The 19,999-nt window shown below is 39.8% G+C and overlaps 1 protein-coding gene and 1 long non-coding RNA gene across 2 annotated transcripts in view; one reads left to right on the top strand and one right to left on the bottom strand.

The window, feature by feature from the left end:
• LOC140689982 (von Willebrand factor A domain-containing protein 3B-like) overlaps positions 1–19,999 on the top strand; it is a 72,223-nt gene that overhangs the window by 20,193 nt on the left and 32,031 nt on the right. The window contains 6 exon segments of the mRNA XM_072951356.1: positions 1,523–1,650; positions 4,007–4,164; positions 9,847–9,951; positions 11,401–11,488; positions 11,574–11,730; positions 19,185–19,303. Of these exon segments, the coding sequence (XP_072807457.1) occupies positions 1,523–1,650; positions 4,007–4,164; positions 9,847–9,951; positions 11,401–11,488; positions 11,574–11,730; positions 19,185–19,303 (755 nt within the window).
• Positions 1,530–16,568, bottom strand: LOC140689983 (uncharacterized). The gene is made up of 3 exons (XR_012065134.1): positions 16,390–16,568; positions 15,168–15,217; positions 1,530–1,750 (listed from the first exon to the last, which is right to left on the bottom strand). It is a non-coding gene; the product is annotated as an uncharacterized lncRNA (long non-coding RNA).

Genomic DNA, 19,999 nt, shown 5'->3' with positions numbered 1-19,999 from the left:
AATCAAAGTTGGGGGACTAATACCTAATCTCAAGACTTATCATAAAGCTTTAGTAATCAAGACAGGGTGGCATTAATGTAAAGATAGATACACAGATCAACAGAACAGAATATAAAAGCAAGAAATAAACTGACACTTACATGGACAACTGATTTTCAGCAAAGATTCAAAGGTAATTTAGTGGAGAAAGGATGTAGCTTTTCCCCCCCCAAAATGGTGTTGAGACAATTGGATATCCATATGGAAATAAATACACTTTACTCCCTACATCACACCATATTCAAAAATTAAAATGATACATGGACCTAAAAGTAAAATCTAGGGTTCCCTCCTTCTAGAGGAGAACATATGAAAAAGCCTTTGAGGCATTGTGTTAGACCAAAAAAAAAAAAAATTAACTAGGTTATCAAGAACATGGTTCATATAAAAATTAATTGATAACTTTGGTTTGATCAAAATTAAAAGCTTCTCTTTAAAAGACAATGGCAAGATAATGAAAAGACAAGTTGTAGACTGGGAGAAAATGTTTTCAATTTGTATGTCCAATAAAGGACTTAAATGCATAATATATAATGATCTCTCAAAACTCAAGGAAACAAAAAAGGGGCAAAGGATTTGAACAGATACTTCCCAAAGAAGAAATATACATGGCGAATAAGATCATGAAAAGATGCTTACCAGCATTAGTCATTAGGGAAATATGAATTAACCTTGATGAGATACCACTATGCAGCTATTAAAATGGCTAAAATTATATAACTGACCACATCAAGTGTTTCCAAGGATGTGGAGGAACTAGAACTCTCACACATGACTGGTGGGAATGTAAACTAGTACAACCATTTTGGAAAACAGTTTGATAGTTTCTTTAAAAGTTCAGTATCATCAATCATTCCACTCCCTAGATACATACTTAAGAGAAATGAAATCAGATGTCCTTACAAAGACTTGTGCACAAATGTTTCTAGCCTTAGCATTTATGATAGCCCAAACCTGGAAACTCAAATGTCCATCCACAGGTGACTAAATTTTGGTTTTTGGTACATGGTAGAATACTACTCAGCCATAAAAATGAATGTACTATTGACCAAAAACAAAAAAAGAAAAGGGGTGTATACTGTACGATTCCATTTAAATAAAATTCCAGAAAATTGAAACTAATATACAGGGACAGAAAGCAGATGAGTAGTTGCTTGGGGGAAGAGGTAAGAGGGAGGGCAGATTTACAATGGGACACCAGGAAACTTTGGGGGATAGTGGATGTGTTAGTATCTTGATTGCAGTGATGATTTCACAGGCTTGAATGTCAAAACTATTCAAGTGGTACACTTTACATACATTCAGTTTATTTTACTATAAGTGAATTATACCTCAGTTAGGCTGTTTAAAAATAGAACAATATAAGAACTGCATGAAATTCTTCAGATTCTTCATTTCCTGATACAGTTGGCTTCCTGTTAGAAATGTTTGAAATTTGAACTCTCATACAATCTCGTAATGTACTCATTTATTATTTTGGCAGAATGAAGACCTGGCTCTTTTAATTAAGGAAATGGAGCAGGGATGTAGTGACCTGGAGAAGGTACAAGACCTTTATTCAGAGTCCTTGGTCATGGACTGGTGGTACAACAGCGAAAAGGATGGAGACAGGTGCGCATGCCAACGAGCCCAGTCGCCCCTTGCAGGGTGTCCACTCGGGTGCTCTGTTTGCTCTCCTTGCCACTTCTTTCTGCAATACTTTGTGAGATTTCTGTTGAAGAATCACATAGCATGATTGCGTTAGGAATTTTGTTTAAGCAAAGGCAAGTCAGAATCTAATAATTTAGTAACTCTTGGCTTACAGAGGCCATGTATTCACTTCTCTATATAAGTTCTGAAATCCCTGCAGGCCCCAGAGGATGGCTTACCACCACCCAGTGTGGATAGGCCCCCCAGTCCAAGCTGTGACAGAGCATGAGCAAGAATGCTATGTGGTGAAGGAGGTTTGACTCTGGGTCTGGAGAGGTTCAAGGTCCAGACTTCACTTTGTGCATGTGACCTTGGTGCAACCCTAACTTCTCTCCACACCTGTTGGTTGCTGTAGGCCTCCATTTCCTCATCTTTAAAATGATGGCTATGGTGGCAGGATTTAAGATAGATGATTTCTCAGGCCTTTTCCCACCCTATATTCTAATATGTTTCTAAGTAGTCCTTAAAAATCAAAACCACCCCAATACTCAGAAAATGTAACGTCATCTTATTTAAATGATTTCACATTGTACAGATAATCAAGTGTGCCAGCTTCCTATAAATACCCCAAAAAGAAGATGTCTTTTTATTTAAAAGAGTGATAACAAGATGGAAAGAAGTTGAGAATACATATTCATCAGGATTTTATCTTCTCTGAAATGTACTGTCTTCCTGTTAGCAAATTAAGCATTTAATGTATGTGGGCACAGGGCATGAGCATGGAACCAGGAAACAGAGAGAAGTGTTATACCAGGCATCTCTTGTGAGATGTTACAGCACTATTTTTTAAAAAAATATTTGTTTGGGAAAGCTCAGATACATCTAAATCTGGAGATTTTGAGCAAATAAACTAAGAATCAATAAGTGGGCAGCATATCAGTGTAACTCGCCTTCTCTCTTCTCTCAGCCGGTGCGTTACCTGTCTTCTTCCCCTTGCTTAATCAAACTAAAATACCCTGGGACAAAATAACAAGCTGTTGCATAGAAGTTGGCGTGGTCAGTTGACTGTATCTGCTACTGATTGACTAGTAAATGTATTAGTGGTTTTATATACATATACTTATATATTTTGGGGGCTGGAAGGGTCAGGTTCTAGAGTTATGCAGAGGAGTGTTTTAATCCAGGCTTCCCACCATTACGCGTTAGCTAACTTTGGGCAAGTTACTTAACCTCACTGAGCCTCAGTTTCTTCATCTATAATGGGAATAATGGTAGTCATGGGGTTGTTGGGTGGATTAAATGAAGGCATACCTGGCACATAATAAGAGCTCTGAATTAATATAAAGGAAAGAGTAAAATGCAGGGCCTCATTCTACAGATATCATATTTCCATACATCCGTGTAACTTCCGTATCATTAGGAAAAGTTAATTCACCCACTTAGCTATAATTGAAAATAAATCGCTTTGTTCGAGCTTTCCACCAGGTGAAAAAATGTTATAGACCCCAAATCTCCTCTCCCTTCTTTCTTTTTTCAAACATTCATTGAGTACAAATCATGCACCAGGTGAACTGGGATGCACAGATAATGTAAGCCTGGTCCCTTGTCACAGGATGTGCGCACAAAGGATTAGGGAACACTGGGTGGGTAGGCATGGGGGTGCGGGGTGAAGGGAGGACAGCGTGCTTTCCAGTGTTGGAACAGGAGATTGTTCTGGAAACTCCTTCCTGTTCAGAGCTTCAAAGCTTCGGAGAAGGCATGTCTGGGAAAATACTCAGGCATTTTGGGGATCCCTCCTGGCCCGAGATCTTCACCAGAATGGCTCACCATGATCTGGTGCTGGCGGGGGGGGGGTCTAAGGCTGGGGTTTCCCTGGCTTTTATAAGAGCAAGCTCTTCAACTCTTTGGTTAGAGAAAAAAGATTTGTGTAATGCTTTCTGGTTTACAGCAGGCTCTCTCTGTGTTAATCCTCACATCAGCTCCATTCTGTCAGTGCCCAGCTGACATTTCCTGCAGTTCATGGATGAGGAGCGTGACAAAGTTTAGAGAGGACTGAGTGACTTCACTTAGTCACGTGGCTGGGCAGCAACAGAGCTGCAATGTGAGCCGTATCTAATGACTCCAGGGCTGGGCTCCTGTCCACCCTTCTGCGGGGAGCAGGCATAAATGGCTATTCTTCTGTTAACTAAATATGAGGGGAGAGGCTCACTTCCTTAAGTTTGCAGCATTCAGCATGATTGTATTGATTTAACTCTGCCTTCTTGATGAAAATTTTGTTTCCGTCTCCTTTTTGTCTCTTTTCTTCTTCTTTGTCTACTTTTTATCTACATCAAAACAGGCATCAAAAAGAAATCTTTTCTATGGCTTCAACCCCAGAAAAATGTGCAAAACCTCGTTCTGATGTCGAATCAACAAGAATGTCATCCCCAGATATGTCGAAAGTAATAGAGGACCTTTCAAGTCAAAAGATTCAGAAAAAGAAAGTTCTCCACGCAGGTATCAGTGAGCAAAATGGCCTAAATCTCATTACTGGTTTTCCTTCAATGCAAGAAGTTAGAACAAAACCAAAGCCACATAGTATTTTAAAAGAAGCCCAATCCTGGTTTTTTTTCAATTGAAATTTTCATTGTATATTCACATGCAGTTGTGAGAAATAGTACAAAGAGATCCCATATACCTACTCTTTACCTAGTTTCCCTAAATGTGATATCTTGGGGGGAAAAAAGTCCAATTTTTCAGCCAGGATAATGCCATTGATACAACCTGTGATCTTACTCAGATTGTCCCAGCTTTACATGTGTTCATTTGTATGTGTGTGTGTGTGTGTGTATTTCTATATGATTTTTTATCACATGTGGTTTCTTATTTCCACTACCACAGTCAAGATACAGAATATTTCCATCACCACATGGATCCCCTGCATTGCTCTTTTATGCTCACACCCATCTCCCTCCCAACCCTTGGGAACCACTGAGTTCTCCATTTCTAAGATATGTTCATTTCAAAATGTTATATAAATAGAATCATACAGTATATAACCTCTGGGGTTTGGCTTTTTTCACTCAGCTTATTTTCCTGGGGATTCATCCAAAATTTTTTGCAGGTATCAACAGTTCATTCCTTTTCATTGCTGAGTAGTATCCTGTGATATGGATGGACCAGACTTGGTTTAACCATTCATCTGTTGAAGGACACATCTGGGCTGTTTCCAGTTATGGAACTGTTACAAAGAAAGCAGTTATAAATATTTATGCAAACATAATTTTTTCATTTCTTTAAGATAAATGCCCAGGAGTACAATTACTGGGTCATATAGTAATTGAATGTTTAGTTTTATGAGGAACTGCCAAACTATTTGCCAGAGTGGCTGTGCCATTTTTAATTATCACAGCAATGAATGAGTGATTCGGTTTCCCCACATTCTCACCAGAACTTGGTATTGATTGTCGCTATTTTTTATTTTAACTGTTCTGCAGTTTGTCTTTTCATCCTCTAATTAGGGTCTTCTGCCAAGCAAAAACTTTTAATTTTGATAAGATCCAGTTTATCACTCTTCCCTTTTATGGATAATGCATTTGGTGTCAAATCTCAGAACTCTTTCCCTAGTCCGAATTCCTGAAGTTTGCTTTTACATTTTCTTCCTACAATTTTTGTAGTTTTATATTTTACATTGAAGCCCATGATCCACTTGAGTTAATTTTGTATGAGGTGTGAGGTTTAGATCAAGGTTCTTTTTTAACCTATACCTGTTGCTTCAGCACCTTTTGTTGGAAAGGCTATACTTAGTCCATTGAATTAATTTTGCATCTTTGTGAAAAATCATTTGGGCGTATCATTGTGGGTTAAATCTGGATTGCATGTTTTGTTTCATTGACCTATGTGTGTATCTCTCCACCGATACAATGTCTTGATTAATGCAGCTGCATGGTAAGCTTTAATATTCTTCCAACTTTATTTTTCTTTTGCAAAATTATTTTAGCTATTTGAGGGCCTGAAATTTATGCTTAAATTTTAGAATATATTTGTCTATGTTTATTAAAAAGCCTCTCTGAGATTTCAGTTGGAAATGAATTAAACCTATAGGTCAATCGGAGAACAACTGACGTCTCTACGATGTTGATTCATCCAGCCTCTGAACGTGCCATTACCCAGGAACATGACCCATGAACGTGACTGTATATTTAAGTCTCCTTTGATGTTTTACAGCAGCGTTTTCAGCTTATGCCTCCTATACAGGTTTTGTTAAGTGTATACCTAATTATTTCATTTTATGTGGAATAATTATAAATGGTATTGGTTTTTAAATATAGGTTTCCATATGCTCATTGTTAGTATATCAAAATGAGATTGATTTTGTGTGTTGATCCCATAACTGAAAATCTTACAGAACTCATTTAGTGGTTCTAGGAATTTTTTTTTTGTTTTTTGTTTTTTGTTTGGTTGGTTGGTTGGTTGGTTTGGGGTGTGTGTGTGTGTGTGTGTGTGTGTATTCCTTACCATTTTCCACATGGACAGTATGTTATCTGCAAGTTGGGACAATGTTATCTTCCTTTCCAGTCTTTCTGGCTTTATTTCTTTTTCTTGCCTTGTTGCAGAAGCTGGAACTTCCAGCACTGTGCTTCGTAAGAGTGATGAGACCGCGCATCCTTGCCTTTCTCCTGGTCTTAAGGGGGAAAGATATTTAGTCTTTCACCATAAGTATGATTTTAGCTATAGGTTTTTTTATAGATATTCTTTATCAAGTTGAGGAAGTTCCTCTCATTCCCAGTTTTCTGAGAGTTTTTATCATGAATTGAGTACTGGATTTTGTCAAATGCTTTTTCTGTGTCAGTTGATACATCATCTGATTTTTCTTTTTTAATCTGTTGATATGGTAGATTACACTGATCGCTTTCAAATGTTGGAGCAGGCTTGTATGTCTGGCATATCTCCTACTTGGTCTCAGTGTATAGTTTTGGTTTATTTGCAGTGCTTTTGAGTGTAACTCTTTGGTTTTGTAATGGTTTCTCTGGGTATAACAGCTTATATATGTGACTTTTAACAGTCTTCTGGTATCAACATTTTACCATTTTATGTGAGTTTGGAAATCTTACTTCAATTTAGGTTTCTTTACCTTCCCCAGTTTTAAATATCATTGTCTTAAGTATCAGGTGGTGCTATAATTTTTATTAAAATCATCAAATATGATTTATAAAGCTCATGAGGAAAGTGTAATCGATTGCATTTACTGTATTTTTGTTCTCTTTTTTTCTTTCTTCCTTTCTGATTCCCCCAAATTCCTTCTTTTATCATTTCCTTTCTGTTTGAAGAACTTCCTGTGTTTAGTCTTAAAGGATAGATCTGCCACCCACAATTATTTTTTACTTTTTCTTCGTCTGGGGATGTTTTTATTTTCTCTTCATTCCTGAAGGACATTTTTGCCATATTCAGAATTTGCAGGTGATTGTTTTTTCTGTAGTTGGAAAATGTGCCTCTTCCTCGGGCCTCCTGCCCTGTAAGTGAGAAATCTGCTGTGGTTTGAGTTGGTGCTTCTCTCTATGTAATGCATCCTTTCTCCCCAGCTGCTTTCAAGATTTTCGGTCTCTAATTTTCAAATGTTTAACTATAATGCATCTTGGCATGGATTTCTTCGGGTTATTCTGTTTGGGATCTGCTCAGCTTCTTGATCCACGTGTTTTGTCTTCCGCCAAATTGGGGAAGTTTTCGACTATTATTTTTTCGAATGGTCTCCCAGTCCCACTTTTTTTTCTCCTTGTCCTTTTGGGACTTGGAAGATATGAATGGCGGATATTTTGTTATTATTCTACAGATCCCTGAGGCGCTGTGTCTTTTTTCATTGTATTTCTGTCATTTTCACTCTGCTACTGAGTTCATTGAACAAGTTTTTTGTTTCTGTTGTTTTATTTTTCAGTTCTGCAGTTTTCACCGAGAAATGTTTATAACTTCGTTTCTTAGCTGAGATTTTCTGATTGTTCATTTGTTTGAAGAAAATTCATAATTAATCGTTGAAGCGTTTTTCTAATGGCTTCTCTGAAATCCTTGTCAGATAATTTTAACTTGTGATTCATTATGGTACTGGCACCATTTGACTGCTTTTTCTTAATTAAAGTGAGATTTTATTGGTTCTTGATACGATAGGTGATTTTCTTACAGTATCCTGAGCATTTTGTCTGTTATGTTAGGGACCCTGGGTGCTATTTAAGTCTTTTATTTTAGGAAGTAGTTGTCCTGTTTAAAGTTAGCACATAGGCCTTGGCCTGCTTTTGTGAGCTCCGGTTCCAATGGCAATTTCCTTTTCACGGCCTTCATGGTATTATTTTGATGCTTGATTTTCTGGTGTCACTGGGGCTCCTCCTGGTCCCTGCTGGTGCTGCCTGAGAGAGCCAGGATGCTGGATGTCTCTCAGTGCTGGCAGAGGGGGTAGTGGTGGCTTCCCCCACCACACACACAGTCTCTTGAGTGTCCCTGTGTCTCTGGGCAGGAGAGGAAAGCCTCAAACCCATAAGAACGAAGAGCTGTTTGCTGTAGCTTGGTTTCTTGCATGATCTGTCTACTTGTTCTGATATCTCTGGTCAAGGGAAGAATGTCTTGGGCCCATGGGGACAAAGAGGATTCCCATACTGGCCACTTGTATGGCAGCATCCCTTCTCTGAGTTCTGCCCGCCCATTCCAGTAAACCTGAGTTCTGCTAGAAATGCTGCTTGCTATTCGTCCTGAATGTTTTAATGGCCTTTTGTCACTTCTACCATTTCCCTTAGATTTTGGATTGTTGCTGTTGGTAGGCATCCCTGTGCTGAATTTTTATTCCATTTCAATTTTTAATGTGGTAGAGTGATGAAATGTGGGGACTGACTGTACAGAGCCGGGGGAGTAGTTAAATGCTTGAATCCACTGCCAGGTAAATGTCTTTATTCATTATTTGCAGAGTTTGCGAATAGTACAGTTTTTGTGCTTGGGGACTTTTGGGGCTAAATTTCACTTTCATTTTGACACACCTCTTGTTTTTGCCCAATGATTTTGATCAAGGTGGCTTGCCCGTGTAGTGAAGGGCAGGAGTTCAGCTCTCCTGTATGTATCATTTGTCTCTTTTGCTCACAGACATAGCTCCCAAGAAAATTTATCCTTCTTAATTCTTTGTTATAGAGGCAACCAAAATAGGAATCACCCTATTTGTTGCCTAGAAAAGCAAGGAATAGCACATAGCACACTCCTTACCTTTCTGTGCATAAGACAATTTGCAAATCATTAGCTAATTTTCACACTAATTATCTAATTTCTTGTAAGAGAGGATAAGTCCCTTCTTGTAGAAAATAGGACGCATTTCATTTATGAATATGACATAAAGCCTTGGGGTATACATAAGGCTTCTGGATTGTGAAGTACAGAACACTTTTATAATTAGTGCAGTTTCTGTCATCACGTAGGAAAAGTAATCGGCATGTTTTGGTGCAAAGTCATTATCCTCTAGAGCACACGGATTAAATGTCAATATTTGCTAAGTGTCTACTTGCTAGTTGAGGGGACTCAACAGAGGGTAGAAAATAATACAAAGTTCTGGACAGCAACTGAGGTTGGCAGAGTCTCTTAAACGGTCTTCTGATGACGTCCCACTCTAAACCCCGCAACCTGGGAATATGATAAGGCATCACTTCCGTGGTTGTGTTATGTGGCCCCAAGCCAGGGTTGTCTGGGAGAGCCCGGTGTACTCACAGGAGCCCCTAACAGCAAGGGCTTTTTCCAGCTGGTGGCAGAAGAGGAAGTTAGAGAGACTTGGAGCCCTAGGAGAATGAGTGTGCCATTGCTGGCTTGAAGGTGGAGGGGGCCAGTGAGTAGGAATGTGGGTGCTTAAGGAGCTGACAGACTCCCCCCCCCCCAGCCCCCGACTGACAGCCAGCAAGGAAACGGGACCTCAGACCTGCAACTGCAAGGAAATAAATTCTGCCGACAACCTGAATGAGCTTGGAAGCAGGTTTCTGTCCAAGAGGGGTGGAGCTGGAGCTCAGATCAGTGGCATAAGCCCTTACTGCAGCATTTCCTTGGTGGCAGAACTATCCCTCGAGGCTTGGGAAACTGAACCGGCTTTTTTTTTAAAATAGGGTCCAAGGAGATATTTGCATCTCATCAAGTACCTCCTTCCATTCCAAATTCCTTTAACCCTTCTCCCTGTGTTACCCACAGAACCAACCAAAACCAGCCTGCTCAGAAGTCAGATGTCTGCCCTTAGAAGCTCAGTTTGCAGTGGGAGGAAGGATGGCCCATCTGATGCCGGCAGGAACATGCCAGGTGACAAAGGCAAGCCAGCGAGGGTCTCTGTGTCAGGAAGCCCGGGCTGTCCCCCCTGAGCCCAGTGTGTCTGCTCCTAGAAGAGCTGGGGAGAGATACTTTGGGGGGAAACAAACCATTTTTAAGTGAGTCCAAATTTATTCCCCTTCAGAGGGCTCCCTGGTAAATTAGGTCTGCTTCCTTTAGTGAACTGGATTTTCTTAGGGCCAGACGTGCCTCTGTCGTGCCTGAGTGGTCAACACACCGTGGCTCTCACATAACTGCGGCAGTGGTGGTAATGCCTGTCACCACTCCGTGGTTTGAATTGTAAAACCTAATACTTCATGGCTGGTTTATTTTCTTCCCTTCATTCACAAGAGGTGCCATCGGATGAGCCCCTCTCTGATCCATATTGTCAGCCTTTTGGCAGCTAAATGTGAGGAAAATGTGACTTTTCCACTCGATTTTTATTACTATTGATAAAGATCATTATTCTTAAAATAGGAAATTTCTAGACATTTAATTCCTGTAGTTCTTTTCCCTACGTTTCAAAGAGTTGATAAATAATCAGCCCCAGCTAAACACACACACACACGCGCGCGCGCGCGCACACACACACACACTCAATCCCCTAAGCAGTAGGAAGCACCTGAATGACAAATTTGCTCCTTGTTGTTATGGGTCATAGCTTAATCAAACCTTGTGTTCTTCAGTGCTGATTGATGTGATGGCTTTTCCTCAGTTGCAGTTAACCTGCCGTCTCTCCTACGTCTGCTACACGCACTGTCCTTTAAAGGGCTTGTCATCTGATGATTAGAGTATGATTTCTCAGGCATTTAACCAGCTCTCTCCCAAACACCCGTCCGTCTAGATGCCGCTGATTCTACTGGCTAATATTCCTTTCATCTATAAATCCAAGCTTATGTAAGGATATACACATAAAACTCTGAATAGTAATGTGAAAATCTGAACCTACAACTAAACAGGACCTAATAGGGATTTCAGTCTTCCACACAGAGCTGAGGAATTATGGGTGGGTGAGGGGGAACTGTCAAAAACTGAAATGAACAAGGCTCTCCTGTGTAATTTAGGGGGAGTCTAATGAGGGCAACTCTGAACGATCAGTGGTAGGTGGTGTTTTTGTTTAACATGTTAAAGATGTGTTTTCTGGAGACAGAGGGGATGAGTGTGTCTCATCCTTCCATGGGGAGAGATCTCAGTGGGTACGGGGTGCGGCAGATGAGGGAAACAAGAGTAGTACCCCTGCTCACCCACTCGCTGGTCTTTAGTGTCAACTGCGAATGAATCTCACCTGAGAACCCGCACCGACAGATCAGTGTTCTCCAAAATATCGTCCATTTATTAGCCCTCAGTCACAGCTGAACTCAGAGATAAGTGTGGAGTGGTTTGTATTGTGATATGAACCCCACAGATGAGGAAATCATACAGCCGCCATTTCCCTTTCCACAGAAATGGGCCTCCTGCTGACAAATGAGTTTCCCGATGACAAGACATTAGAGAGATTGACCCGAGAAGAAAGCCAAGTTTCTGACCAAGAGTGAGTGCTTGAAGTTTTCCTAGAACAGCTTTGTTATGTTTTTGTTTGATAGAAGTTTTAAAACATCAGAGTCTTGTGTTCTTAGTTCTTCAGAGATGTCTTCAGCAGACTGGCTCAAGACCCATGGCTTGGCCGCCAAGAAGCTCACCATCATGGATGCTTTGTCAGTGACAGCGGTCCCCCACAACCCCACCTACGTCCCCATCCTCGACAAGCATGTCGTTTCCAAGGTCTTTGATGAGGTAAAACTGATTTTCTGTATGTGCTCTGCTTAAGGTGCTTTTCATTTCCACCTTAAATAAAAGTAGTCCATTGAGTGTCTTGTGTAGTTGTAATGGATTTCAGCCATTGGGAAAAAAATTATTTGCAAAGGCAGTAAAAAGGAGAGAGAGAATATCTTAAGCATTTTGGCTTCTAAGCTGAGAAGAAATTGGCCTTTGTTGGCTTGGCAATTCATGGCTGGTTGTGATGGGTGGCAGTGTGGAGCTGCAGAAATGTCTGAGAAGCCTCTAGGTCAGAGTCATGAGTGAATGTCATTCAGTATCAAAGGACAAGGAGAACACGTGAGAGAGTCTGTCTTTCTTTTGCTTATCTTTTTTTCCTGAATACGGTGGCATCTTTTTAATCACAAAAGTCTCCAAAGGAAAAAGACAGAGAAAGAGGGATGGAGAGAGAAGCAGAGACAGAGACAGAGACACAGAGAAAGAGAGTGGTTGGGAGAGAGACTGAGAGTGAGTCATCAGAGTGAGAGTCCTGTCCTAGATCTAAGGAGAGAAAGAGCTTCCAGTAGGAGGGTGTGGTAGGGTTACTGTGGAGGAGGGCCCGTAGGTACAGTAAAGTTTGCCTTGAGTTGGGCAACCGGAAGACACTTGCCCTGAGCAAGAACAGAGCCAGGGGAGCAGCAGTCAGACTGCACGAGGATGAGGAACACAAAAGAAACTCTGTATGAGGATTGGACCTTGATGCTTCCTGGCAAATATAGCAGCAATGAATGATTTAAATAAGAAATAATATCCTTCAAAGACCTTATCTCATACTGAAATATTTACAGAGGAAATGAAGGATATTTGGGATTTGCTTCCATATAATCTGGGGGTGGGGGTAGTTGGGAGGAAGGGAGGAGTAGATAAAGCAAGATGGGCCATGAGCTGTTAATTGCTAAATTTGGATAATAAGAATATTGAGTAGGAGGAGGCTCATTCTACTATTCTCTCTGCTTTTTTATGTATTTGGATTTTTCCACAATAAAAAGTTGAGAAAAATTAAAGGCAGGAAAACTTTTTTTTTTAAAAGGGGCTTTATCTAACTGGTCTTATAAAAGCTGAGATTTGATGTATTTGGAAGAAGCAGATGAAGTGGTGGACTCTTTCTACTGGTCACATTTAAGCAATTATACCCATGGAGTTCAACATGCATCCTGGTTTGACATGACCAGCAATTCCTGTTCAGGAAGTTGGGTGTGTGATCTCCTAGACTGGGGTTCCTGATGACTTTGCCTCAGGGTGAGCAGTCCTGTCCCTGGCTGTGACCTTGTGACTGGCAGATTCTGTTTAAACCTCCAGTGAACACTAACCTGATTAGTCAGATACCAGCTAATCACTTGAACTTGTCTTTTTCCAGCAGCAGGAAACTGAACACTGATTTATTTCATCTAGGAAGTGTGGTGACAGCTTCTCATATTCTCTGCATTTATTTTATGAATATTCTTGAGTTTTATTTGAAAGAAAATATATTTAGTGAACTCTCCCCAGAAATAGAATTTTGCTGTGCTTATCACGTCTCCTTCTAAGCGTCCCAACAACCTGAGATACATTGAAAAGTAAATTCTCAAAACACAAATATGAGAAGTTAGGAAAGCAAACACATAAAATCAAAGGAAAGATTTATATTAAAATGTTATTAAAATTAAATGTTATTAAAAATTAAAATGTTATTTTTGCATAAACCATATAAATAAAAAAAGGCAGATCTCAGACAAATATTGATAACATATACAAGAAAGAGTTATAGGAGTAATATCTTCAGTATATGTGTTTGTGTTTGTATCCGTGTAAGGCAACAAGTGCACGTGGTATGTGTGTATGTAAGTCAGCACTCGGTACACACGCAAACATATGCACCCATATCATAGAGGAATGAGAAAATGATAAATATCCCAGTGGAAAATCTAAAGGAAAAAAAAAAGTCAGAACCACATACAAAAATATTTCTAACTGATAACCAAATGTATGCAATTTTGAAAAAAATGCAAATTGAAAAAACAATTAGACAGCTTCCCCCATTATCAAATTTGTAAGGTTAAAAATAATAGTAAAATAGTGATAGCAAAAAATAGGATGAAATTAGAACTTTTACATCCTGCTGGGGAGAGTATGAATTGGTGTAACCTTGGCAATATATTCAGAGGTGTTAAGGGCTTACAACCTTTCCTTCAGCAAATCCATATGTAGATATTCCATAATCTCCAGAAGGAAATAATCAGAAATACTGAAGAGCATGTTCAGTGAATAATTACTGTTGCCTTATATCTAACAGAGAGAAAGTTGAAAACAGCCTAAATGTCTAGTAGGTACATCCATGTGATGGAAGATCGTACATTTATGGAATGTCATGTTTCTGAAGAATAAATAATGCCATGGGGGAAAGCTCTCAAAATAATGCGAAGTGAAAAACTCAGGGCACAAAACCGCATAGACAGTATGTTCATTTGGTTACCCTTTGCTCTTTTACCAAAGTGATACTAGTGTTCATCTGAGGGATGAGATTGTTAGTGACTTGGTGGGTTTGTTTGTATAACTTCTCATTTTTGTTGTAGTACTTTCAACTCTGGACATACGTTAATGATATGCTGGGGGGAAAAAGTTAAGAAAAACAGATTGAGAGTAAGTGGTAAAACGGTGTAAGTGTAAAGGAAATGATTTTTAGTTTATTTAGTGGTTTATTTCTATTTGATAAGTAATATACGAATACATTCTCAGTACAGAATGACCGTATAGAAGTCTTTAGAGGGAAATGGGAAAGCTCTCTCCACCACTCTTAGTTATGAAGGAAACACTCTGAATAGTTTGGTGAATAGCTTTCCAGTCCTTTTCCTACACACACAGACACACAAATACATATGTGTGCACACATATATATACATTATTTATACATATATACACATAACAATTTAAATATAGAGAACAATTCTAATAAGGCAATACCATATGGATTTGCTATTTTATCTTTCAAAATTATATCTTCGAGACCTTTCTGTGTGTGTAGATATGGGTCTGTCTCATTTTTGTTGGTTGCATTATTAATGGACATTTACATTATGTCCTTCTTTTCCTTATTACAGACAATCCTGTGATGGATTTTCTTGGACAGAGATTTTTGGGCACGCGGACAAGTCTATCTTTGTGATAGATGGACTGCTAGACCCAAAGGATGTGTACCTTTAAATTTTTGGCAGGGTAAACCAAATCCACCTTCCAAGTAGATTATATGGTTCCACTCATTTATATCCCCAAGGACAGCCTTGTTCCTAAGAGGAACCATGTATAATATTTGTGGATAAGCTCTATTCTGCGAGTATAGAGATACTTTGAAAACCCCAAAAATAGTATGCAGATGTGAAATCTTATTCTTATTCAACTGGTCTTCCCCTCATATTTGGAAGAAGAAAACAGTAACTCACCCCAGCACTTAGAAGTCTGCTCTCCAGGATGGATGCAATATATCTGTAGTCTGGAGATGATAACATACTTACTCAGAGACTGTTACAGGATATGTAATATACTATAGGTAGATAGATAGATAGATAGATAGATAGATAGATAGATAGGTAGTATATAAAAGAAGTAATGCATTTAATAGACAGCATTTGGCAAGCACTCAATAAATGCTGGCTTTAATTATAAAAATATTCAATAAATATTACATGCCTACTGTATGCAGGCCCTGAGCTGGGCTCTAGAATACAGCCAAACAAGACTGCCAAATTCCTGCCCAATAGCAACTTACAGTCTCATGAAGGAAACAGCAGTTAAAATACGAAGTTCTAGTTAAACGTAATGGGTGGGAAGTGCAGAGTGAAGATGCCCAGGGGGCCCCTACCAGCTTCATTGTCAGAGAAGGCTTGGGACCTGGCCTGGAGAGTTCAGACCTGGGGGTTCTGTTCAGTCCAGGTGCGGACCCCAGGGAGGAGGAGTTGAGAAGCTGATGAGGTGGAGAGGACCGACCTAGGCAGAGTGGGAATGTTGGGGGGCGGGGGGGAATCTAAGGGTCAGAGAAAATTCATCATTCCAAAGAACATTTAGTCTGACTGGAGAAAGGTGTGAAAGCTAGTGAAGGAAGGACCTTGGTTGAGTTAAGGATCTTTTGAAGGTCGTCCTGAGGGAAACGGAAGGGTTTTTAGCGGAGGAGAGAGAGAAGATCAGGGTGGGCTTTGGCTGCCATGTGGGGAACAGTTGGAGAGGTCCGAGGCTGGGATGCTGGGGGCAGTTAGGAAGCAAGGATTAGGTGGCTAGCACCCAGGTGACAACACTGGGGATGGATCCAGGGCTGTTTATAAAGTCAAGTTGACAGGACTAAACTACGGGGGGCTGAGAGACAGAAAAGTGTCGAGTGGTTTCCAAGAAGGGAAAAATAAAAGAGCAGTGACAGTCTTGTTCTTCTGGAGAGCAGACTAGTCTTCTGACTCTAGAAAGCAAAGCCAAGGAAGAGGATGTACATTCTTCCAAGTGCATCCCACCGCGGGCCCTTGTGCTCCGTGCCTTTTGTGGCATGATAAATTCTCATCACAAACCTGTGGGTAGGTAGCGCCCTGCCCCACATGCTCTCCCTCCTCCTTTGTTGTGATTATCATGAATTTGGTAAGGCTTCTAGGTTAACCTCAAGAGAATAGAAATAGGTAATACCTTGAGGCTCCCTTTTGTTATCAAATATTGCCGAAAGGGGTCCTCCATTAGTTGGTAATGCTTGATTTGCATTATAAGAGGTCATAAGTAAAACATTTTCTAAGGAGTTGTGACCAGGTGGTTTCATCGCCTCTCAAACAGAGTGTCATTTCCTATTAACCACAGTCTCCTCCCCACTTGTGTCCACACAGAAGCTGGGCGGCCATGATTGTGAACCCCCAAGAATGCCCCTTATGACCTCATAGTCACACTAAATTTGACATCATAAAGAGAATATCCTGTGGGACCTCCACCTGACCATCATGTTGTAAAACCTAAGACCACATACTGAAGGTGTGGAGCATGACTTTGTCTTTCCCTAAATCTGCACACAGAAAGGAATGAGAGTGGGTGCACACGAGCCAAATTTGAACTCCTACCACACCGAAGTCCGCGATGGCCACGCAAGGCATGAGATCCAAATCCACGAAAGAGGGAGGTAGAAGATTGTTTAAAAGCACTGGGTTTTCTTTTAGTCCCTTCCATCAGGAGTCAAGCAGATCCTGGTGAAATGTTACAGTGTTGTAAAATATTTTGTGGTGTTGATTTGTAATTGAGCCATAAGTTGATAACTTGAAGAGCTATTTATAGACTTCTAGTCTTTTTCCCAGGGGAGATAAAAAATGTAAGGGTCTTTCATTTTGGTGAGACTGATTTTTTTTTCCTCTGAAAGTTTATGTGACATTTTGAGAGATGGTGGGGTGTTTGTTTGTTTGTCTCCACTTCTGCAAGTTTCATTCAGTTTTCAAAGTTGAGTCAACCCACTTTTTAACCCACTGTTCTGACTCCTTTTCTTCGATGAAGAGTGCTTAGAAGCCACGTGGTGAATTCTTGTGTCTGACAAATAGCGAGCTTTGACTATTCAGCTTAACTTAATTCCTTCCTTTTCAGTTTTCTGAATCTGGCTATTTTTTGTTTGTTTTGGTCTTGATGTTTTCATTATGAAATTAATACATGTAACTTTCCATTTCAGTGTCTGTTTTTTACATGACTTAATTTTATCGTTCAAAACGTTATTCTTTTTCTCATCCGTGTGTTCTTATGACGCATCTATTTGTTCTACTTTTATATGACAGTTACATCTTTGACCAACCTAATCATAATTAATTTTAATCGCAATTAGTATAAAGTTATTGTTAGATAGCTTATAAAATTAGTTTCTTCTCAGGTGAATTGATGGTCTGCTTATTGATTTGTTCAGTATCATTTTTGGCATTTTTGGGGTGCATATTTTGAAATTTTAGTATGCCACCTCATGTGAACAAGATTTTTAAAAATCTGTTCTTTTCTTCCTTCTTCTGTTTTGCAGTTGCCTCCCCTCACCCCAGTCACTGGCATTTAGAGCTCTTGTCCCATGGTGATACTGGGATAGTATAGATTGAGGGTGGCCTGATTTTGCTCTTGGTTGGGAGGCTACACCAGTGTCCTCTCTCACGAGGCAGGGCCTTCTTTCATGGGTGAAAGGATCTCATTCTAGTGCTGGCTTCAGGCACTGAGCCTGACTCATGGTCCCACTCTCTTTCTGGGCATTGAGCTTCCATGGTCCCTGCCATCTTTGGACACAAGAGTCAACAAACCCAGAGCTTCAGCCCTGCTGACTTGTTCAGTTTTTTGTCTATAAAAATATATCAACCATGCATATTTCTTTTTCCTTCTTTCCTTCTTCATTTCTTTCCTTTTTTTTTCTATGCATTTTCCCCCTTAAGTGACAATACAATTTTTGTATGATTTTGGAGGCAAGGGAGAACATAAAAGCATGAACTCCATATCATCTGGATTGAACGTAAAAATTTACTTCTTAAAAAGTAATTCCCCACATTTCCAAAATGCCCGTGCTCCTTGTGGTTGGATCACACACAATATCAAAACGCTGTTATACGTCAGTATTCTCCTGTTAGGCTTTTTCTTTTTTTTTTATGTAAATATTAAGATATGGACTATATCTTTTTGTGAATATACATTTATTCATTAATCAACAAATATTTGTAGAGGGCTAGGCACTGTTCTAGGTGATAGAAATACAGCAGTGAATGAAACAAAGTTCTGCTCTTAGGGAGCTTACGTTCCTAGGGAGAAAGAGGTAATATGCAAACAGGTAAGTGTGTATTACAGGTACTGTTAAGAGAGCATGGAATCAGAGGCATCCCCAGACCCAGAAGCAAGTGTCAGATGCAGACAGAAAGAACTTAAAAATTTTCCCTCTCTGGTACTCTGCTGTTCTCACAGAATGTGGTTTCATTGATCACTAAGCCTTCTCTCTTTGATGTGTATAAGAATCTCTTATAAACTGATACAGGAAGTAATCAAAAAGTATTAACTATAACCATATATTCTCAAAAGAAAATCAAAATTTAAATAAATACACAACAAAGATGTTTAACCCAACTAGAAATTTACAAAGTAGCTACAAATGAGATCCTATTTCCTGTTATCACTTAACACCCATCAATTTGACAGAAGCTCATGAAGATGATACTCGATTCTGATCAGGGTTTCCTGAAACAGTTTTTTGTTTTGGTTTTGGTTGTGGTGATTATTTTTAAAAAGTTATGTAGTTTTAAAAATGGGAAGGAAAAGATTGGCAATGATACCTGATTCTTATTTTTTCTTTTTGATTTTCTGTATTTTCTAATTTTCCTACAAACATAATATATTGATTTTATCATCAGAAAAACATACTGTATAGCCATGAGATCCGTTCTTGAAGGCCTGTAGTAACCTATCAAGTGACACTTTCCTTTGGCATTGGTGTATAGGTCTTTCCTCTGGCACATGTGTGCAATGACACAAATAAGGTGACTTTAATTAACCCCCAAGGAGTGAAGCTGGATATCTACAAGCAAAAAGTGGAGCAGGCAATTAAGTCCTATGAAAAGTGAGTATCACCTGGCTTTGTTCTTCCATGGATGTGGAATTTGGGCTTGTTTTCCCTTGTTTCAGCTTAGATTTTTCATCAGGAGCAGCTATGTAACAATTGTCCATCAGAGATATTGACAGCCGCGGCAGCAGCTCACATAAGAGGCTTCCTCTGCCAGCGCTGCGTTAAGTACATTTCCTGAAAGTGTCCAACAGACTCAAGGAAACCATCGTCCCTTTCCAAAATCTGAGAAATCTCATGCTTCCGTGAACTCTTTACAGCTTTCCTTTTAGCAGCATGAATTAGACCACTTTGGCATCTAACATTCTGTACAGTGACTAATAAAACGCCACAATAATGAGATAATGGAGATAATCTATGTTATTATTTAAATAATTTTTATATCAAAATCAAGAAAAGGACCCAGTTGACTACTGTGAAGATTATACTCTTAAATAGTCTCTGTGTTAGTGCTGAGCTAGGAGCCTCATTTCACAAGGGCAGGTAACCCCGCGTCCCCCTTGCCCAGCTCTCTAATCCCCTCCCCTCCCCCCGCACAGCCCCCTGCACTTACTAATCCTTGGTGCACATGCTGCATTGAACTTGAGCTACCCGGCTCCTCCAGGCCAGCCTGTTCTTGGTTCTGGAAACTGTGCAGTTGGGTTTTCGTTTACTACTGTGTAGTTGGGAAAAATGAAATAAAATAGACGAAAG

This window comes from Vicugna pacos, chromosome 28, assembly GCF_048564905.1.
Source record: "Vicugna pacos chromosome 28, VicPac4, whole genome shotgun sequence".
In the NCBI taxonomy this organism is placed as follows: Eukaryota; Metazoa; Chordata; class Mammalia; order Artiodactyla; family Camelidae; genus Vicugna; species Vicugna pacos.
This window is presented reverse-complemented; position numbering and strand designations above follow the sequence as displayed.